The following is a 17,862-nucleotide window of genomic DNA, read 5'->3' on the forward strand; positions in this document are numbered from 1 at the left end:
TATCTGTTGTTTACTGGTTTTTACCATATAGACATATTATCTAAACTCTAATAGTTTGTATTATGGAATATTCCATACATTAGTTAAATATTCTCTACATTCGTTACTTTAGAACAGAAAATAGGTTGTGATACACAGAGATTCTAGTCTTTTTATATCCTACCATTATCTTTATTCTCCTTTATATCTTTTATATGATGTTACAAATGTTATCAGAGTTTGTTCCAACAGAAACCTCAGGTAGAAAATGTACTGGTACGCATTTTAAGAATGTAGAAGTTAACAGCTACTTAGAGTTCTCGAGTGGACATTATCCCAAGTGGATTCATAACATTCATTATGGCCAATACAGGAGCATAAGAAATCAATTGAACACATGATGAGCATTTTGGAAAGGAATCCAGAATCTTGCAAGAGAGATTTGAAGAGAAAAGTATCCTAAAATTTTTTAAAAGATGCATATAAACATAAGAAAATGCTTACTCAAAACTACTCTCTATTTAGAACAAAGAAGAGTATGTGCCCACAATCAGGAATAGTAGGATTTTAGACGCAGCATATTTTTGCTGCGTCCAAAACACTGTGTTCTACATAGCAAGCACAGTGTATGGGATTTATAGAAATCCCATGCTCACTGTGTTTCTTTTTAACGCTGCGTAAACTCAACCACTGTACGGGTTTACGAGCTGCAGCAGGTGAATTCCTGTAGTGAAGACGTTAGTCTGTTATTAGATGTGGTAAATCTGTATAGTTACCTAAACACAAGTGAGTAATTAGAATGCAGCGTTTTGGACGCAACAAAAATACGCTGAGTCCAAGACGCTACTATTTCTGATTGTGGGCCCGTACCCTAATAGTTGTGAATGAGACCCAATTGGATAAAGATATAAAAAAAAGATCCCGAAGTGAGCAAAAAAATTAAATATCGTTTTATTACTTCTTGTAATCAATCTCACAAAGATATTAGGTTTATGCTAACCAAATACTGGCTGATTATCAAAAATGACCCGATCCTGTCTGAGAGTCTACCATAGAAACCAAATACCATCTTTCGTAGAAGTATGAACTTGAAAAATCATCTTGCAGATAGTAGAATAAAACAGATTATAAAACTGAACCACTCTCTAACCAAATCTCCACGAATTTCAGTGGGGTCATATTGTCGTGGCGGGGAAATGTTTATGCTGCAAGATAAGACAGTCATACAAGGAATTTAGGTTCGTAATCACTGGTGTGAACTATTTCATAACCCAATATCTTAATTGTAACTTAAATCTTGTCATTTATTTGCTTCAATGTGCCTGTAACCTACAATACAAGGGTGGGACTATTCAAGAAATACACAAGAGAATGAATAAGCATAGACAAAATAGCCGGAATGGTGTCACTAAACACACTTTACCAAAACCTTTTTTTTAACAGATCATCAAAAAGATCATATTGGTCTTAAATTAATTATCATACAACAAATACCGGAAAATACTCCTAATCAATATCAGAAACTCCTTAACAGAGAATCTTATTGGATTTTCAGATTAGCTACCTTTACCCCTGATGATTTAAATGAGTGCATTAAAAACACAACTTAGCTTAGAATTTTTCTTCCCTTCCTTTTCATCACCCTTGAATCACTGCGGAGTCTGTTCTATTGTATTTAATTATTTGTAACACCAATGACTATCATTATATAGAATTTAATTTGGTAGTATATACACCTCAGTTATATTTTATACAAATTTCAATCAAATTCATGTTAGTGTCATTATCATATACCAATATATAGTAGATTCCATAATTACAGTCTTTCACCATGTAATACAAAGTGCACATATTTCTTTAGTATTTTTGTATTTATAATTTTGTATGTTTTTAATCGTCAATTCATTTTTATGTATTACGTCATCTTTGACGCCGATAAAAAATCATAACCGATATCCAGTCAATATGTACCCGATGGCCCTGAAACGCGTAGTCTGAATAAATACTTTAACTTCCACGTTCCTGTTCTCCTTGGCAGCATTCATCAAGACCGCGATTCTTCCTTTCACTTTGTGCCTGAAAGTCCTGATATTCCTTATCCAGGACTTCGCGGAAGCCGCTGCACCTTTTGGAAAGTGAGCCATCACGCCCATGTCAGTGTTGTGCCTGCTGCACAACACTTCCAGGTGAGTGCAAGAAATCAATCACCTTCTCTGCCTTGTCGTTCTGATCGCACTAGGAGTCAACTCCTCCCCTTATTCTCTTCTATGCTATTTACATACACTATTGCTTTTTACTTACTTTATTTACTTACAGCAGGATATATGTTCATTAAACAGACAAACCCTAAGATAGAAACAAAATGATCAGTGTGAATACGCTCCTACAAGTTGCATGTATAGCAACTTAAACTCCAGTTTATTTCTTTCTGTTTTGCTTTAATGTCTTGCACTCAGTGCAGGTAAGGGAGTGGCCTCCCTTTCTTTGAGTTAGACATTCCATTTATATAGCTTCCCATCGCTAAGTGTCCATAGTTGGGTCCCAGTCCTGCTCCGATCTACACATTAAGGTCATTTTTGACACATGGTAAGGTTATAACCCCTCTCTGATGTGGAGCGTAATAGTACACCCCACGTCAGATCCCTCTGTTTGGTGCGGGCTCCGGCGCTGTGCACACTTTTCCAGGCACATGTCAGCTGATCTATACAGCCGAGGATGGAATCAAGATCCACCCGCGGCTGTTAACCAGTTAAATGCCGCTGTCAATCTCTGACAATGGCATTTAACTCACGCTTCCGGAAAGCAAGTCATTGGACCCACCCATCGGTGACTCCGTCACATGATAGCGGGTCGCCAATGGGCTGTCATGACAACCCGGGGTATGCAGATTGCTATGAGGGCTGCCCAGCGGTCAGCGCTCATAGCAAGTGAGCAAATCTGCTACACACAGGCGATCTGATCATCGCCTGTGTGCAGTACAAAAGATCAGACAAGTGCAGCTTCTAGTCTCCCATGGAGACTATTGAAGCATGCAAAGAGTAAAAAAAAAGAATTTTTTAAAAATATACAAAAAATTAAAAAATATATAAAAGTTTAAATCACCCCCCTTTCGCCCCATTTAAAATAAAACAATAAAAAAACAACCATACACACATATTTGGTATCACCGCATTCAGAATCGCCCAATCTATCAATACAAAAAAATAATCCGATAGATAAATGGCGTAACGAGAAAAAAAAAATTGCTAGATTTTTTGGTAGCAGCAACATTGCAATAAAATGCAATAATGGGCAATCAAAACATCGGATCTACCCCAAAATGGTATCGATAAAAACGTCAGGTTGGCATGCAAAAAATAATCACCTGGCCCCAGATCACGAAAAAATGGAGGTGCTACGGGTCTCGGAAAATGGCGCCTTTTTTTTTTTAAAGCAAACTCTGGATTTTTTTTTTCCACCACTTAAATAAAAAAGAACCTATACATGTTTGGTATCTAAAAATAATAATGGCAGGTCAGTTTTAGCATTCGGTGAATGTGGTAAAAGAAAAAAAAAAAGTTGTGGAATTGAACTTTTTTTTGCAATTTCACCGCACTTGGTATTTTTTTTCCCGTTTTCAAGTACACGATATGGTAAAACCAATGATGTCGTTCAAAAGTACAACTCGTCCCACAAAAAATAAGCAAATAAGCCCTCACGTGGCCATGTTGACTGAAAAATATAGCTATAGCTCTGGGAAGAAGGAGCAAAAAACAAAAATGCAAAATGCTCTGGTCATGAAGGGGTTAATACTGGAGGTTAGGACCGTCCCGACTGGGTACACCCTGGCATCGATGGGATGGCTTAACCTTTTTTGATCAAAAACAGTGTTTACTCGTACCTTGTGTTATTTAAATGTACTATTGCTTTTTATTTATAGCAGGGTATGTGTTCATTTGGTTTCAATCATTTCTCCCATCCCCTCTGGGAATTTATCTACAGGTGCAGTGATGATTTTGGCTCCATGGGTTGTTTCCAGATGCAAGCAGCAGTGAATGTTATTGAGTGAAAATTGCAAATCTGTTATTGTAGTGACCAGTACATTGTAGTGACCAGTACATTGTAGTGACCAGTACATTGCAGTGCCCTACTCATGCTTCTGGAGACATGAACCAGTAAATTAAGCATGCTCTCATCGCTACAGAAATCTAAACAAGCGGACGCTACCTGTGGCTTAGGCACACTGAGGGGCATTTGGATTTGGGAGCACAGAATTTGGTGGATTTATTTTGGGGGAGGAGACAGTGCTTTTCTAAATCCTTTCTTCTAGCAGTAACATGCAAGCCCCCTATAATTCTATTGACCTAAGTGGGGACTTTATTTTTTTGTGGATGGAGTTGAAGCTTTTATTGGGAACATTTTACATAACATTTTGAATCACATTTATCCTGTGCTCTACGCTGAGCACTTACATCGGGGTTTCCATCTAAATCTCCGAATTACGTGATTCAGATGAAACTCCCCCACCCTTCCTCCCCGAGAGATCCATTCACTATAGTGAGGCAGCAAAGTTACTCTGGACTCCGGTGTAAGCTTTCAGCGTACAGTGCAGGATAAATGTTAGCAAAGCCTTACTGAAATCTTTGGGAAGCAGAATGAACAAATGAATAGCAGGTCAAAAACTGGTTCTATTTATTTTTTATGTCGTTACTTGTGTGATATAAGTGATTAGATGACTTCATTCTTCGAGTGGCTGCGATACAGATTTATATTGGTTTTTACGTTTGGCTGCTCCATAAAAAAAAAAAAAATAATAAAATTGTGTCAAATCTGTGGACAACAAAACATTTGGCAAACTTCATGGTCCAAAATACAGTACATGTTAATACTTACAAAACAAAGACTCACTGCTCTAATTCTTAAAAAAATAAAAACAGCCATATTATTCGACTTAATACATTTCAATTAAATGCGTTTTCTGTGTTTTATATAAATTTAACCATAAGTAGTAAATTGGTCATAAAATTTAAAAGCACCACTCCAGCGTTTTTTTTACATTTCACAGCTGGAGTGGTGCTTAAAATCCCCTGCTCCCTGTCTGATACACACCTCCCAGCGTTTTCATCGGTTTTCGCCACCGCTCCGGTCCGTCTCCTGCAGTCTGTGACCGCCCTACTGTTCCGGTATTTGCTGGAGCAAGCCAGAGGTCACTAATCAATGTAAATCTATGAGAGCCTTGTTCTGGCCTAGTTCTGACTCTCATAGACTTGAATTGAGAGCATGTGATGCAGCTTCTGACTTCCGGCCAGTCTGAAGGTGCACTCACAAGATAGCCTCGTGGGACCGGAGCAGTGAAGACGCTGGAGGGCGAATATATGACTGAGGGCAGGGGACTTACATTTAAAGCACCACTTCAGCAGTGGGGAAAAAAAACAAAAACGCTGGAATGTTGCTTTCAAAACCTATACTCCCTGTTCAATCTGCCGATGCCTCACGATCTCTGCGTGCATCGCTCACGTGACCACTGCAGCAAATCACTGGCTTCAGCAGAGATGATGACACATGATCTGTACAAGAAGTACAAAAGATGGAAATGCACTGGATTAAAAAGGTGAAGGTTTTTTTCTGATTAACCTGTTCTGTACTCTTGGCTTCATTTATACAGATCCTGGAATACTCATTTAACGCACCACAGACCAACAAAGCAACCTACCGTATTCGATGCTTGAAGACCTTGGCATCCCCATCATCTCTGCATCGTTTACCCTTTAACAGACGAGGAGTCTCTTCGTCATCTTCATCAGAGGTTGGGAGAAAATCTGGGTCCATTCCCTGATGCCGGCGTCTTTTTGTAACCATTTTTCTCTGTAGAGGTTTTAGCTCATAATCAGAGCTTGGGCTGTCATGCATTATCTCATCTTCCTCTTCTTCCTCCATGCTCTGCTCTCGCTCATCAGGAGAGTAAACCGACCCCTCGCTATCATGTTTCTGACCGCTTTCTGTGGACAGGACATCTCTTTTTTTACATGGGATTCCTGTTCTGAACTTAGTCTGCAAGGCTTTGCTCTGCAATTTTTGCATTCTTTTGGTCAACCTTTTCTCAGCGGATGGCATGGCGACATTTTCATTTACGGATTTGAAAGCTTTTCCATCTTTCTTAGCCTCGGCTTTCATGCTCTGTTTCTGCCCTTTTTTTCTACCAAAGGAACGTTTTCTCTGCACTGCCATTTGTGCTTGATCAGCAAGATATTTCTCAAAATCTGAGGTCGCATTTAGCATTAGTTTTCTTGGCTTATGTTCCTCTTTCGGGGTTATCTTGGTGCCAAATGGTGTCATCTGCCCTGTACGGATGAGCTCTTCCCAATAATTATCTTGAACTGGCATCAACATACTGCCCAAAGAAGTGGGCAACGCATCTGAAGAAATTAGAAAGCATCTGCATGGATTTGGTTGTACAATTCAAAGACGAAAGACAAACGGGTTGGTATGAGTCAAACAAGAGAGGATAAATGGATGCTGAGGACTCACCATCTTCCACATCTTCTGACAGGAGCTGTTCGGGATCACTCTCCTCCTGGGTGACACCCAATGCTGCTCTTAATCGTCGAAGTTTAGCCTTCATTTTTTTCAGCTGCTGTTCCTAAAACAGAAAAATCCACACAGAGCAGAATAAAACATTACCAGTGGGGACAAGGAATAATGCTATTGCTCCTTCATGTATGTCAGTTGATATATTATGCAATGGAATGAGCAAATATAAATGCCTCATTGTCAGATGCAGAAATGTATGCAACAATAAATTCTGATTAAAAATGTGCACCTATAAACAAACATGGGCCCCATGATCAGAAATACACAGTTATTGAGATGGGAACTGCCGCCGGACAAGTAAAGGTTTGTGTGAAATGCAGTCAACAATACTCTGATCGTTGGAGACCAGGCAATAGATGTAAAAAGTCCCACATAGAGCCAAACCCGCTGTTCAGATCTATACTACAATGGACTCAGATTCAGCTCCTATGTATATACATTTGTAACTATTTACCAACTTACAACAAAGAATTTCTATTTCATTCTGTAACTGCCCAGTAGCTTTTATATTTAATATGGATGAAACCGCTACGACAACCATTGGATCACACTGTGGTGGCCCCATCTGCATAAGAGAGATGAAGACGGAATAAAAGGCCACATCTACAATAAGGGGGTACAGTTTTTGGGCTCCACATTTTCAAAAGGATATTGAGAAGTTAGAGTCAGTTCAATGGCAGGCATTGATTAGCGTGTTAGAGGAAAATTAAAAATTAACTTTTGATATGTATACCTAAAATAAATACATTTTTTAAATAACTCACTCTGCACATTGTAATAGAGCAGCACACAATTAGTTGGGTACGCTTAGCTAATCCAATATAACATGCTGATCAACACCGGACAGCCAGCCAGCAGGTCCACGACTCTACCAGCAATAGAAAAGTTGCTATTCCCTTGAAAATCTATTATATACTATGGACCATAGCAATTAGAGAAAATAGTTAATTTAAAAAGGGAGTATTGCTTAATGCATTTTCAAACTAATAGGCCAAGATCATGCAAAAGGAACACCTATGAGGCTTCTATGGTAGTAATTCCTTTGTCATCCCAAAAAAGCCAGTTACTCCATAACCCGATATTGGCCTATTGCCTATACTGAATGTTAGGACCTAGCTTGTTATAATACAATTGAAACAGCATGTAATAGGTATCCCATCACAACATGACAACCAGTACAGAAACCTTACGTGAGAACCAGGAATCTGGCATTTATAAAAAGGGAACAGTCTCACCATCTCACCCATTCAGTATGGCTTGTCCATATATCCATATTCATAGCCTAGCACATAGGCCAATTACAGTTCCTTTATGCCCCATCTCCCGACACGTTTCTTCTCATAGATTTATCAGGGGAGTTAAGAAAATTTTGTGGCTCCTCATGCCACCATTATAGAAAGTCACCAATTCTGAGCGATGTCGGAGGTTGCTAATATAAAGCTGAGCGATTTTATAATTACCGTGTTGGATCCCTCAGTGGCCTTTGCGTGTAACATCATTTCCGCACTGTGGGACGCATATCGGGGTCCTGGAGCGTAAAGACGTGGCTGTGACAGGCATATGTCACTTCCGGTGAACGAGCCAGGTAATACCCCGTATTATCTGAATAAAAAGGAGTCACCGTAGTCTCCGGGAGAGGAGAAATGTCCGTGACACATCGCAACTCCCCAATGGCAGGCAACTAGATTATTACTAGGGATGGAAGTCCTCTCATATGAGAGGTTGGAAAAGTTGGGTTGTTTAGCTTAGAAAAAAAGATATCTCAAAGGAGATCTCATTTATATCTATATAAATAAAAATGTAAATGTTCGTTTGTTCAAAATCTTACATCTCTGAAAGTTCTTCACTGATTGCTTTGAAATTTTGACACAACATTGCATTCGAACATACGCATGTTTTTATATACAACCCCTGGCAAAAATTATGGAATCACTGGGCTCGGAGGATGTTCATTCAGTTGTTTAATGTTGCTAAAAAATAGCAGATCACAGACATGGCACAAAACTAAAGTCATTTCAAATGAAATTTTAAGAAACACTAAAAGAAATCAAGATTAAAAATGTGGTACTTAGTAAGGGTAATTTTTTTCAGACCAAGCAGAGGGAAAAAATTATTGAATCACTCAATTCTGAAGAAAAAATTATGGAATCACCCTGTAAATTTTCATTTCCAAAACTAACACCAGCATCAAATTAGATCTGCTCGCTAGTCTGCATCTAAAAAGTGATCACACCTTGGAGAGCTGTTGCACCAAGTGGACTGACATGAATCATGGCTCCAACATGAGAGATGTCAGTTGAAACAAAGGAGAGGATTATCACTCTTAAAAGAAGGTAAATCATCATGCAATGTTGCAAAAGATGTTGGTTGTTCACAGTCAGCTGTGTCTAAAATCTGGACCAAATACAAACAACATGGGAAGGTTGTTAAAGGCAAACATACTGGTAGACCAAGGAAGACATCAAAGCTTCAAGACTGGAAACTTAAAGCAATATGTCTCCAAAACAGGAAATGCACAACAAAACAAATGAGGCACGAATGGGAGGAAACTGGAGTCCATGTCTGTGACCGAACTGTAAGAAACCGCCTAAAGGAAATGGGATTTACATATAGAAAAGTTAAACATAAGCCATCATTAACACCTAAACAGAAAAAAACAAGGTTACAATGGGCTAAGGAAAAGCAATCGTGGACTGTGGATGACTGGATGAAAGTCATATTCAGTAATGAATCGCGAATCATCATTGGGCAAGGTGATGATGCTGGAACTTTTGTTTGGTGCCGTTCCAATGAGATTTAGAAAGATGACTGCATGAAGAGAACATGCAAATTTCCACAGTCATAGATGATATGGGGCTGCATGTCAGGTAAAGGCACTGGGGAGATGGCTGTCATTACATCTTCAATAAATGCCCAAGTTTACATTGATATTTTGAACAGTTTTCTTATCCCATCAATTGAAAGGATGTTTGGGGATGATGACATCATTTTTCAATATGATAATGCATCCTGGCATAGAGCAAAAACTGAGAAAACATTCCTTGAAAGAAGACACGTAAAGTCAATGTCATGGCCTGCAAATAGTCCGGATCTCAATACAATTGAAAATCTTTGGTGGAAGCTGAAGAAAATGGTCCATAACAAGGCTCCAACCTGCAAAGCTGATCTGGCAACAGCAATCAGAGAAAGTTGCAGCCAGATTGATGAAGAGTACTGTTTGTCACTCATTAAGTCCGTGCCTCAAGAGACTGCAAGCTGTTATTAAAGCCAGAGGTGGTGCAACAAAATACTAGTGATGTATTGGACTGTTATTTTGTGTGTTTGTTAATCATGATTCCATAATTTTTTACTCAGAATTGAGTGATTCCATAATTTTTTCCCTCTGCTTGGTCTGAAAAAAATTACCCTTACTGAGTACCACATTTTAATCTTGATTTCTTTTAGCGTTTCTTAAAGCCCTAAAGTTGCCGTTTGATATGACTTTAGTTTTGTGCCATGTCTGTGATCTGCTTTTTTTCAACAACATTAAACAACTGAATGAACATCATCCGAGCCCGGTGATTCCATATTTTTTTGCCAGGGTTTGCACCAGCTGTTGGTCGTAAAAAGCAATAGCGAGAGGAGGGGGTGGGGTGGGGGGGGGGGGTAGGATGGGAGTCTTACGAACTCAGTCCCAGGCTGACTCTCCCTGGCCGCCCGGCATTCTCCCCCCCTTAGTGACATCTCATTCATAAACCCTTCTCCCTGTCCTTCATTCGCCCCAGCCTGTGCTCTGCTCCTTTCGTGTCCCCCGTGGTGGTTGGGGGAAGGGGAATGACGAGACAGTCTTTTCGAGGCCGAAAGACGCAGCAGCTCATCACCACCACTGTCTGAGAGGCGGCCGCCTCTGCTCTCTGGCACCGCTGCTGCTACAACTTCTTCTCCAGCAGGTGAGTCTTATTTCCGACTGAGCAACAACAAGGGAGGGAAGGAGAGAGGGAGGGTGCAAGGAGAGGCTCAGGCTGCGGCCTACGCTGGGCGCTGAGCTGGGTCCGAGCCTCACAGCAATGGGCGGATAGTGAGCGAGTGCAAATCCCACTGTGCCACTGTACCGGCCCGGGACATGTCAAGTGAATCACCCCCTGCTCGTCTGCTGCCACCTGCCTTCATCTCTGCGCCCCCTCCTGTCACATTCCCTCTGTACTAGAAAATTGCATAACTAGCAATCCCTGGCATGACCAGCTTCATTGTGACACCTGACAGCAAGTACCGACCTCTTTAGTGACCTGAGCAGAGTACAGGCCTGCGGGGGTCACAGGGTACAAGCTGCCACCATGCCTGCCTGATGGGCACAACTATCAAGAGCCCCAGCATTGCTCCATCTGATATACAGCTCTGGCAAAAATTAAGAGACCACTGCACAGTTTTCTAAAAATCACCATCTCTACATGTCTGACAGCCATTCCATTCCAGTGCCAGTTGAATTCCAACCAAAGTCCACCTCATTCTACTTAATGTGCTTCTGATTAGGTGATCACCTGAACCAAATCTTATATAACGAGGGAAAGTATAAACAACACTGCTGTGGCCTTCACAATCCTCTTGCAATAGGACAAGTTGGATGGCAAAACAAGTGCTAGGAATAGCCCAAAAGTAATTTGAATGAAAAAGTAACTTTTAACCATACCAAAGAAGTTGAAAAGAAAAGTCTTGAGTGAGGAAAAGAATGGCTCAATTCTGTCTTTACTAGCAGAGGGATACAGTGAGCGTCATGTTGCCTCCATCCTTAAAATTTCAAAGGCAGTCCATTACAACAAGGTCAAGCAGCAGACATTGGGGACAACAAAGCTACAGACCGGCAGAGGGCGAAAGCGACTCTCCACCGACCGGGATGACCGCCATCTTATTCGAATGTCACTCAGCAACCACAGGATGACATCAAGTGACCTACAAAAGGAATGGCAAATGGCTGCTGGGGTGAAGTGAACGGCAAGAACAGTTCGTAACAGGCTCCTAGAGGCAGGCCTCAAGTCATGTAAATCTAGAAAAAAGCCTTTCATCAATGAGAAGCAAAGGAGAGCCAGGCTGAAGTTTGCCAAAGACTATAAGGATTGGACCATAGAGGACTGGAGTAAGGTAATCTTCTCTGATGAGTCTAATTTTCAGCTTTGCCCAACACCTGATCATCTATTGGTTAGACGGAGACCTGGAGAGGCATACCAGCAACAGTGTCTTGCACCCACTGTGAAATTTGGTGGAGGATCGGTGATGATCTGGGGATGCTTCAGCAAGGCTGGAATTGGGCAAGTTAATCTTTGCGAAGGACGTATGAATCAAGCCGCATACAAGGTTATCCTTGAAAAACACATTGCTCAGGCAATGGTTCACAACTCTGAGGACTGTTTTTTCCAGCAGGACATTGCCCCATGCCACACAGCTAGGTCAATCAATGTGTGGATGAAGGAGCACCACATCAAGACCCTGTCATGGCCAGACCAATCTCCAGACCTGAACCCCATTGAAAACCTCTGGAATGTAATCAAGAGGAAGATGGATAGTTACAAGCCATCAAACAAAGAAGAACTGCTTACATTTTTGTGCCAGGAGTGGCATAAGGTCACCCAAAAGCAGTGTGAAAGACTGGTGGAAAGCATGCCAAGACGAATGAAAGCTGTGATTAAAAATCATGGTTATTCTACCAAATATTGATTTCTGAACTCTTTCTGGATTAAATCATGAGTATTGTTGTTTCTAAATGAATAAGAACTTGTTTGCTTTGGATTATTTGAGGTCTGAAAGCTCTGTTTCTTTTTTATTATTTTGACTCTTTATCATTTGCTGCAAATACATACAAAATGTTTAGCTTTGAATTTCAGAGACGTTGTCAGTAATTTATAGAATAAAACATCAATGTACATTTTACTCAAAAATATACCTATAAAAGAGAATAAAAATTTTGCAGTGGTCTCTTAATTTTTGCCAGAGCTGTAGATATACATATCTATATAAATAAAAATGTAAGTATAAAAAGCAGCACACGCTATACTAAATATTTTCCATTTAATCACACTGAGCCACAGCAACGCGTGGCCGGGTATTAGCTAGTGTATAAATGTGTGTGTGGTCAATACAAAAGGACTGGCACATGACTTATTTCTTCCAAAGACCATACTAAGAGCCAGGGGTCACTCATTACGGGTGGAGGAAAGGCGATTCAGACAGCTAAATAGGAAAGGGTTCTTTACAATTAGAGCAGTCAGACTGTGGCATGCCGACCACAATAGGTAGTAATAAAGAAATGGAATGCGGCATTCTTAAAGTTGAATTTTTATTAAAATCATAGAATAGGGTATATTAAAAAATTTTATGTTTCGGTCTGGCTGACCTTCATCAGATATACACTAGAAGCATGTAAAGTCAAACGTGTGAACAATTAGATTCCGGCTCTTTAAGCCTTCCACCCCCGATCCAGTTTTCACCTTCCTGACCGGGCCAATCTTAAATTCTGACCAGTGTCACTCTGAGATAATAACTCTGGAAAGCTTCAACCAATCTCACAGATTCTTAGATTGTTTTCTCGTGACATATTGTACTTCATGATAGTGAATTTGCGAAAAAAATCGGAAATTTGGTGAAAATTTTACAAATTTTCAAACTTTTAATTTTTATCCCCTTAAATCTGACAGTTATGTCACACAAAATTGTTATTAAAAAATATTTCCCACAAGTCTCCTTTACATCAGCACAATTTTTGAAACCTAATTGTTTTTGTTAGGAAGTTATAAGGGTTAAAAGTTGACCAGCGATTTCTCATTTTTACAATAAAATTTACAAAACCATTTTTTTAGGGACCACATCACATTTGAAGTGGCTTTGAGGAGTCTATATGACAGAAAATACCCAAAAGTGACACTATTCTAAAAACTGCACCCCTCAAGGTGCTCAAAACCACATTCAAGAAGTTTTTTAACCTTTCAGGTGCTTCCCAGGAATTTTTGGAATGTGGAAAGAAAAAATGAACATTCTACTTTTTTTTTTTCACAAAAATTTTTAGTTTAGACCCAAATTGTTTTTATTTTCACAAGGGTATCAGGATAAAATGGACCCTAAAATTTTTTGTGCAATTTCTCCTCAGCATGCCGATACCCCATATGTGGGGGAATACTACTGTTTGGGCGCACGGCAAGGCTTGGAAGGGAAGGAGCGCTGTGTGACTTTTTGAATGCAAAATTTGCTGGAATCATTAGTGGACTCCATGAAGCATTTGGAGAGCCTGGATGAGTCTAAACAGTGGAAGCCCCCCACAAGTAACCCCATTTTGGAAACTAGACCCCTCAAGGAACTTACAGTTATATGAAAAAGTTTGGGCACCCCTATTAATCTTAAGCTTAATGTTTTATAAAAATTGGTGTTTTTGCAACAGCTATTTCAGTTTGATATATGTAATAACTGTTGGACACAGTAATGTTTCTGCCTTGAAATGAGGTTTATTGTACTAACAGAAAATGTGCAATCTGCATTCAAACAAAATTTGACAGGTGCATAAGTATGGGCACCCTTATCATTTTCTTGTTTTAAATACTCCTACCTACTTTTTACTGACTTACTAAAGCACTTTTTTTGGTTTTGTAACCTCATTGAGCTTTGAACTTCATAGCCAGGTGTATGCAATCATGAGAAAAGCTACTTCAAGTGGCCACTTACAAGTTGTTCTCCTGTTTGAATCTCCTCTGTAGAGTGGCATCATGGGCTCCTCAAAACAACTGTCAAATGATCTGAAAACAAAGATTATTCAACATAGTTGTTCAGGGGAACGATACAAAAAGCTGTCTCAGAGATTTAACCTGTCAGTTTCCACTGAGAGGAACATAGTAAGGAAATGGAAAAACACAGGGACAGTTCTTGTTAAGGCCAGAAGTGGCAGGCCAAGAAAAACATCAGAAAGGCAGAGAAGAAGAATGGTGAGATCAGTCAAGGACAATCCTCAGACCACCTCCAGAGAGCTGCAGCATCAACTTGCTGCAGATGGTGTCACTGTGCATCGGTCAACTATACAACGCACTTTGCACAAGGAGAAGCTGTATGGGAGAGTGATGCGAAAGAAGCCGTTTCTGCAAGCACGCCACAAACAGTCGGCTGAGGTATGCAAAAGCACATTTGGGGAAGCCAATTTCTTTTTGGAAGAAGGTCCTGTGGACTGATGAAACCAATATTGAGTTGTTTGGTCATACAAAAAGGTGTTATGCATGGCGGCAAAAAAACACAGCATTCCAAGAAAAACACTTGCTACCCACAGTAAAATTTGGTGGAGGTTCCATCATGCTTTGGGGCTGTGTGGCCAATGCCGGCACCGGGAATCTTGTTAAAGTTGAGGGACGCATGGATTCCACTCAGTATCAGCAGATTCTTGACAATAATGTTCAAGAATCAGTGATAAAGTTGAAGTTACGCAGGGGATGGATCTTTCAGCAAGACAATGATCCAAAACACCGCTCCAAATCTACTCAGGCATTCATGCAGAGGAACAATTACAATGTTCTGGAATGGCCATCCCAGTCCCCAGACCTGAATATCATTGAACATCTGTGGGATCATTTGAAGAAGGCTGTCCATGCTCGGCAACCATCAAACTTAACTGAACTGGAATTGTTTTGTAAAGAGTAATGGTCAAAAATACCTTCATCCAGGATCCAGGAACTCATTAAAAGCTACAGGAAGCGACTAGAGGCTGTTATTTTTGCAAAAGGAGGATCTACTAAATATTAATGTCACTTTTCTGGTGAGGTGCCCATACTTATGCACCTGTCAAATTTTGTTTGAATGCAGATTGCACATTTTCTGTTAGCACAATAAACCTCATTTCAAGGCAGAAACATTACTGTGTCCAACAGTTATTACATATATCAAACTGAAATAGCTGTTGCAAAAACACCAATTTTTATAAAACATTAAGCTTAAGATTAATAGGGGTGCCCAAACTTTTTCATATAACTGTATCTAGATGTGTGTTGAGCACCTTGAACCCACAGATGCTTCACTGAATTTTGCAACGTTGATCTGTGAAAATAATAAATATATATTTTTCTTACAAAAATGTTGTTATAGCCCCAGAATTTACATTTTCACACTGGGAAATGGGTAAAAATGGCACCAAAATTTGTCTTCAACTAAGCATGGAAAGGTTCATTAAAACATAGATTTTTATTAGAATATTTAAAAAAATCCTGGATATAAGACCCCCCAAATACAAAACTAGGTCCACAGTGAGTTAGCAGTCACACTGAAACATACCTAAAAGTACTTATTAACCAGATATCGACACCTTTTTTACCAGAGCAGATACCTTATTCACAATGTCACCTTAGTAACAAATAGCACAGTAGAATAGGACAAACAATAAATGAAAAGTGTCATAGTGCATACAAGCGTGCAAAAAAAGCATCGATCTCACCCGTTTCATCCATAGAGGAAAACCATATTGTACCGATTCATCCGGATATCCAGGAGCCGCTACCAGAGCCTATATTCCCTGTCGTGCCCTGTGCATGTGCTCCCGCCCTAACAAGGGTAAGTGATTAGCTTGTTACATCCCATTAATCTATGAATTTATCCTGTGTGTCTAAGTTCATCCATCATGACATCTATTCACCTATGCTGTGGTTTGCATATACTCATGCAAAAAGAGATTAGCACCTGTCTGTTGATTTCAGCTTAATTACCATATTCACTATTTGGTATAAGCCCATTCTAAATTCTGATACTCAATGTTTTACTTCAGTTTGTGAGTAAGACCGCGGCCCCACTATCAGTATTCAGGGTTGTCCAGTATTTTTAAAAATATGTCAATGTGTTTTAATAATAAATAGAAGCTTCTTTCTAATTACCTCCTGGTGCGGTTTCTGCCTGTGAGTGGCGCTATCGGTGGCTGCTCACAAGCATCACGTGACCCCCGCTGACGTCACGTCAAGTGAGGCGTGACTCAGCGCTGGGGTCCCCGCGGTGGCTGCTGGGTTGTGGGCGGCGTGCTTTCCTAATGAAAGGGGACAGGGAGAGCGCACGGTGGATGCCGGGTTTGATGTGCGGGGTAACCCCCCGCCCACAACCTAGCAGCCACCGGTGGAACACGGAAGAGGGACGCTCAGCTGCAGCCTGGACTTGTCGTGACGTCAGCGAATGTTAGAGCCGGCTGCAGCCGGGGGTCGCGTGATGCCTGTGAGCGACCACCGATAGCTCCGCTCACAGGCAGAAACAGCACCAGGAGGTAATTACAAAGAAGCTTCTATCATTAAAACACATTGGCATATTTTTAAAAGTACTGGACAACCCCTTTAATGTTTATAGAAGATGGAAGGGGAGGAACATGTTGCCGCCTTACGTATCCGGTCGATAGAAGTAGGCCAACCTGATTGCCTCCCTAATCCATGTAGCTAGGGTACCCCTTATAATCTTGTGGCCTTTCCTAACCCCCTGGAAGGAAACAAACAAGGCGTCACTCTTCCTCCATTGTTTCATCCTAGTCAGGTACTCTACCAGGACCAGTCTAACAATCTAGGGTGTGAAGTCTCCGCTCCTTCACATCTTTTGGCTTATTAAAGAAGGAGGGGAGAACAATTTCCTGGATGCTATTGAATTTTGTGGCCACTTTTGGGAGATAGGCTGGGTCTGGTCTTAAATGCAACCAGTCACGTCCTTTTTTGCTATTAAACTGCCCCCAATGTCTTGTTAGTGATGCACATTGCATCACTAACATTTTGATCAAGCAAAATATCTCAAAATTTAGAGCAAAAATCACGTTTTATACTTTCATGATTGCCCCACATAACTTCTGTTTCAGTCATAGGGGTGGGCAGCTCCAGCTTTTCAGTCATGGTCAATCAAATGCGTTTTGAAATTCTCCACGCCCATCGTATTATCATTCCTTTGCGTCACTACTCCCTAAATCACAGCAATCTTCCAGCAGATCCCATGCTTGCGTAATGACGCCCAGCTTTCCGGGCATGCGCACTGAATCTGGGTGTATGTCCCAGCTTAATATCCTCTGTGCGCATGCTCCTGTGCCAGTGAGCGTCAGCGCAGCGAGCTGGAAGACAGGAACGCATAGCGTGCGCGCTCACAAACTGTCATGTGGCCACTGATGCTCAGTGGCTCCGGAGCATGCGCACATAGGGTATGAAGCTGGGATGTACACCCAGATTCAGTCATCGTCCCTGGCAGTGACATTACTCTCAGCGGCAGTCACCAAACCTACCAGAACTCTAAGAAGGGCAAAGTCATGACCTTGATCTTCTTTTCTTCTGACAGGTCTGATCTTTTCAGTTCAAAATAAGACCTAAG

The 17,862-nt window shown here is 40.7% G+C and overlaps 1 protein-coding gene across 1 annotated transcript in view; it reads right to left on the reverse strand.

Moving 5' to 3' along the window:
• Positions 1–17,862, reverse strand: part of ERCC6 (ERCC excision repair 6, chromatin remodeling factor) — a 135,897-nt gene that overhangs the window by 101,128 nt on the left and 16,907 nt on the right. The window contains exons 4-5 of the mRNA XM_073686094.1: positions 6,487–6,598; positions 5,672–6,374 (exon numbers count right to left, since the gene is read on the reverse strand). Coding sequence (XP_073542195.1) covers positions 5,672–6,374; positions 6,487–6,598 — 815 coding nt within the window. The remainder of the gene's footprint in view (positions 1–5,671; positions 6,375–6,486; positions 6,599–17,862) is intronic.

The sequence above is a fragment of the Phyllobates terribilis genome, unplaced genomic scaffold (assembly GCF_046119375.1).
Source record: "Phyllobates terribilis strain yellow unplaced genomic scaffold, ASM4611937v1 Scaffold_5__5_contigs__length_657084704, whole genome shotgun sequence".
In the NCBI taxonomy this organism is placed as follows: domain Eukaryota; kingdom Metazoa; phylum Chordata; class Amphibia; order Anura; family Dendrobatidae; genus Phyllobates; species Phyllobates terribilis.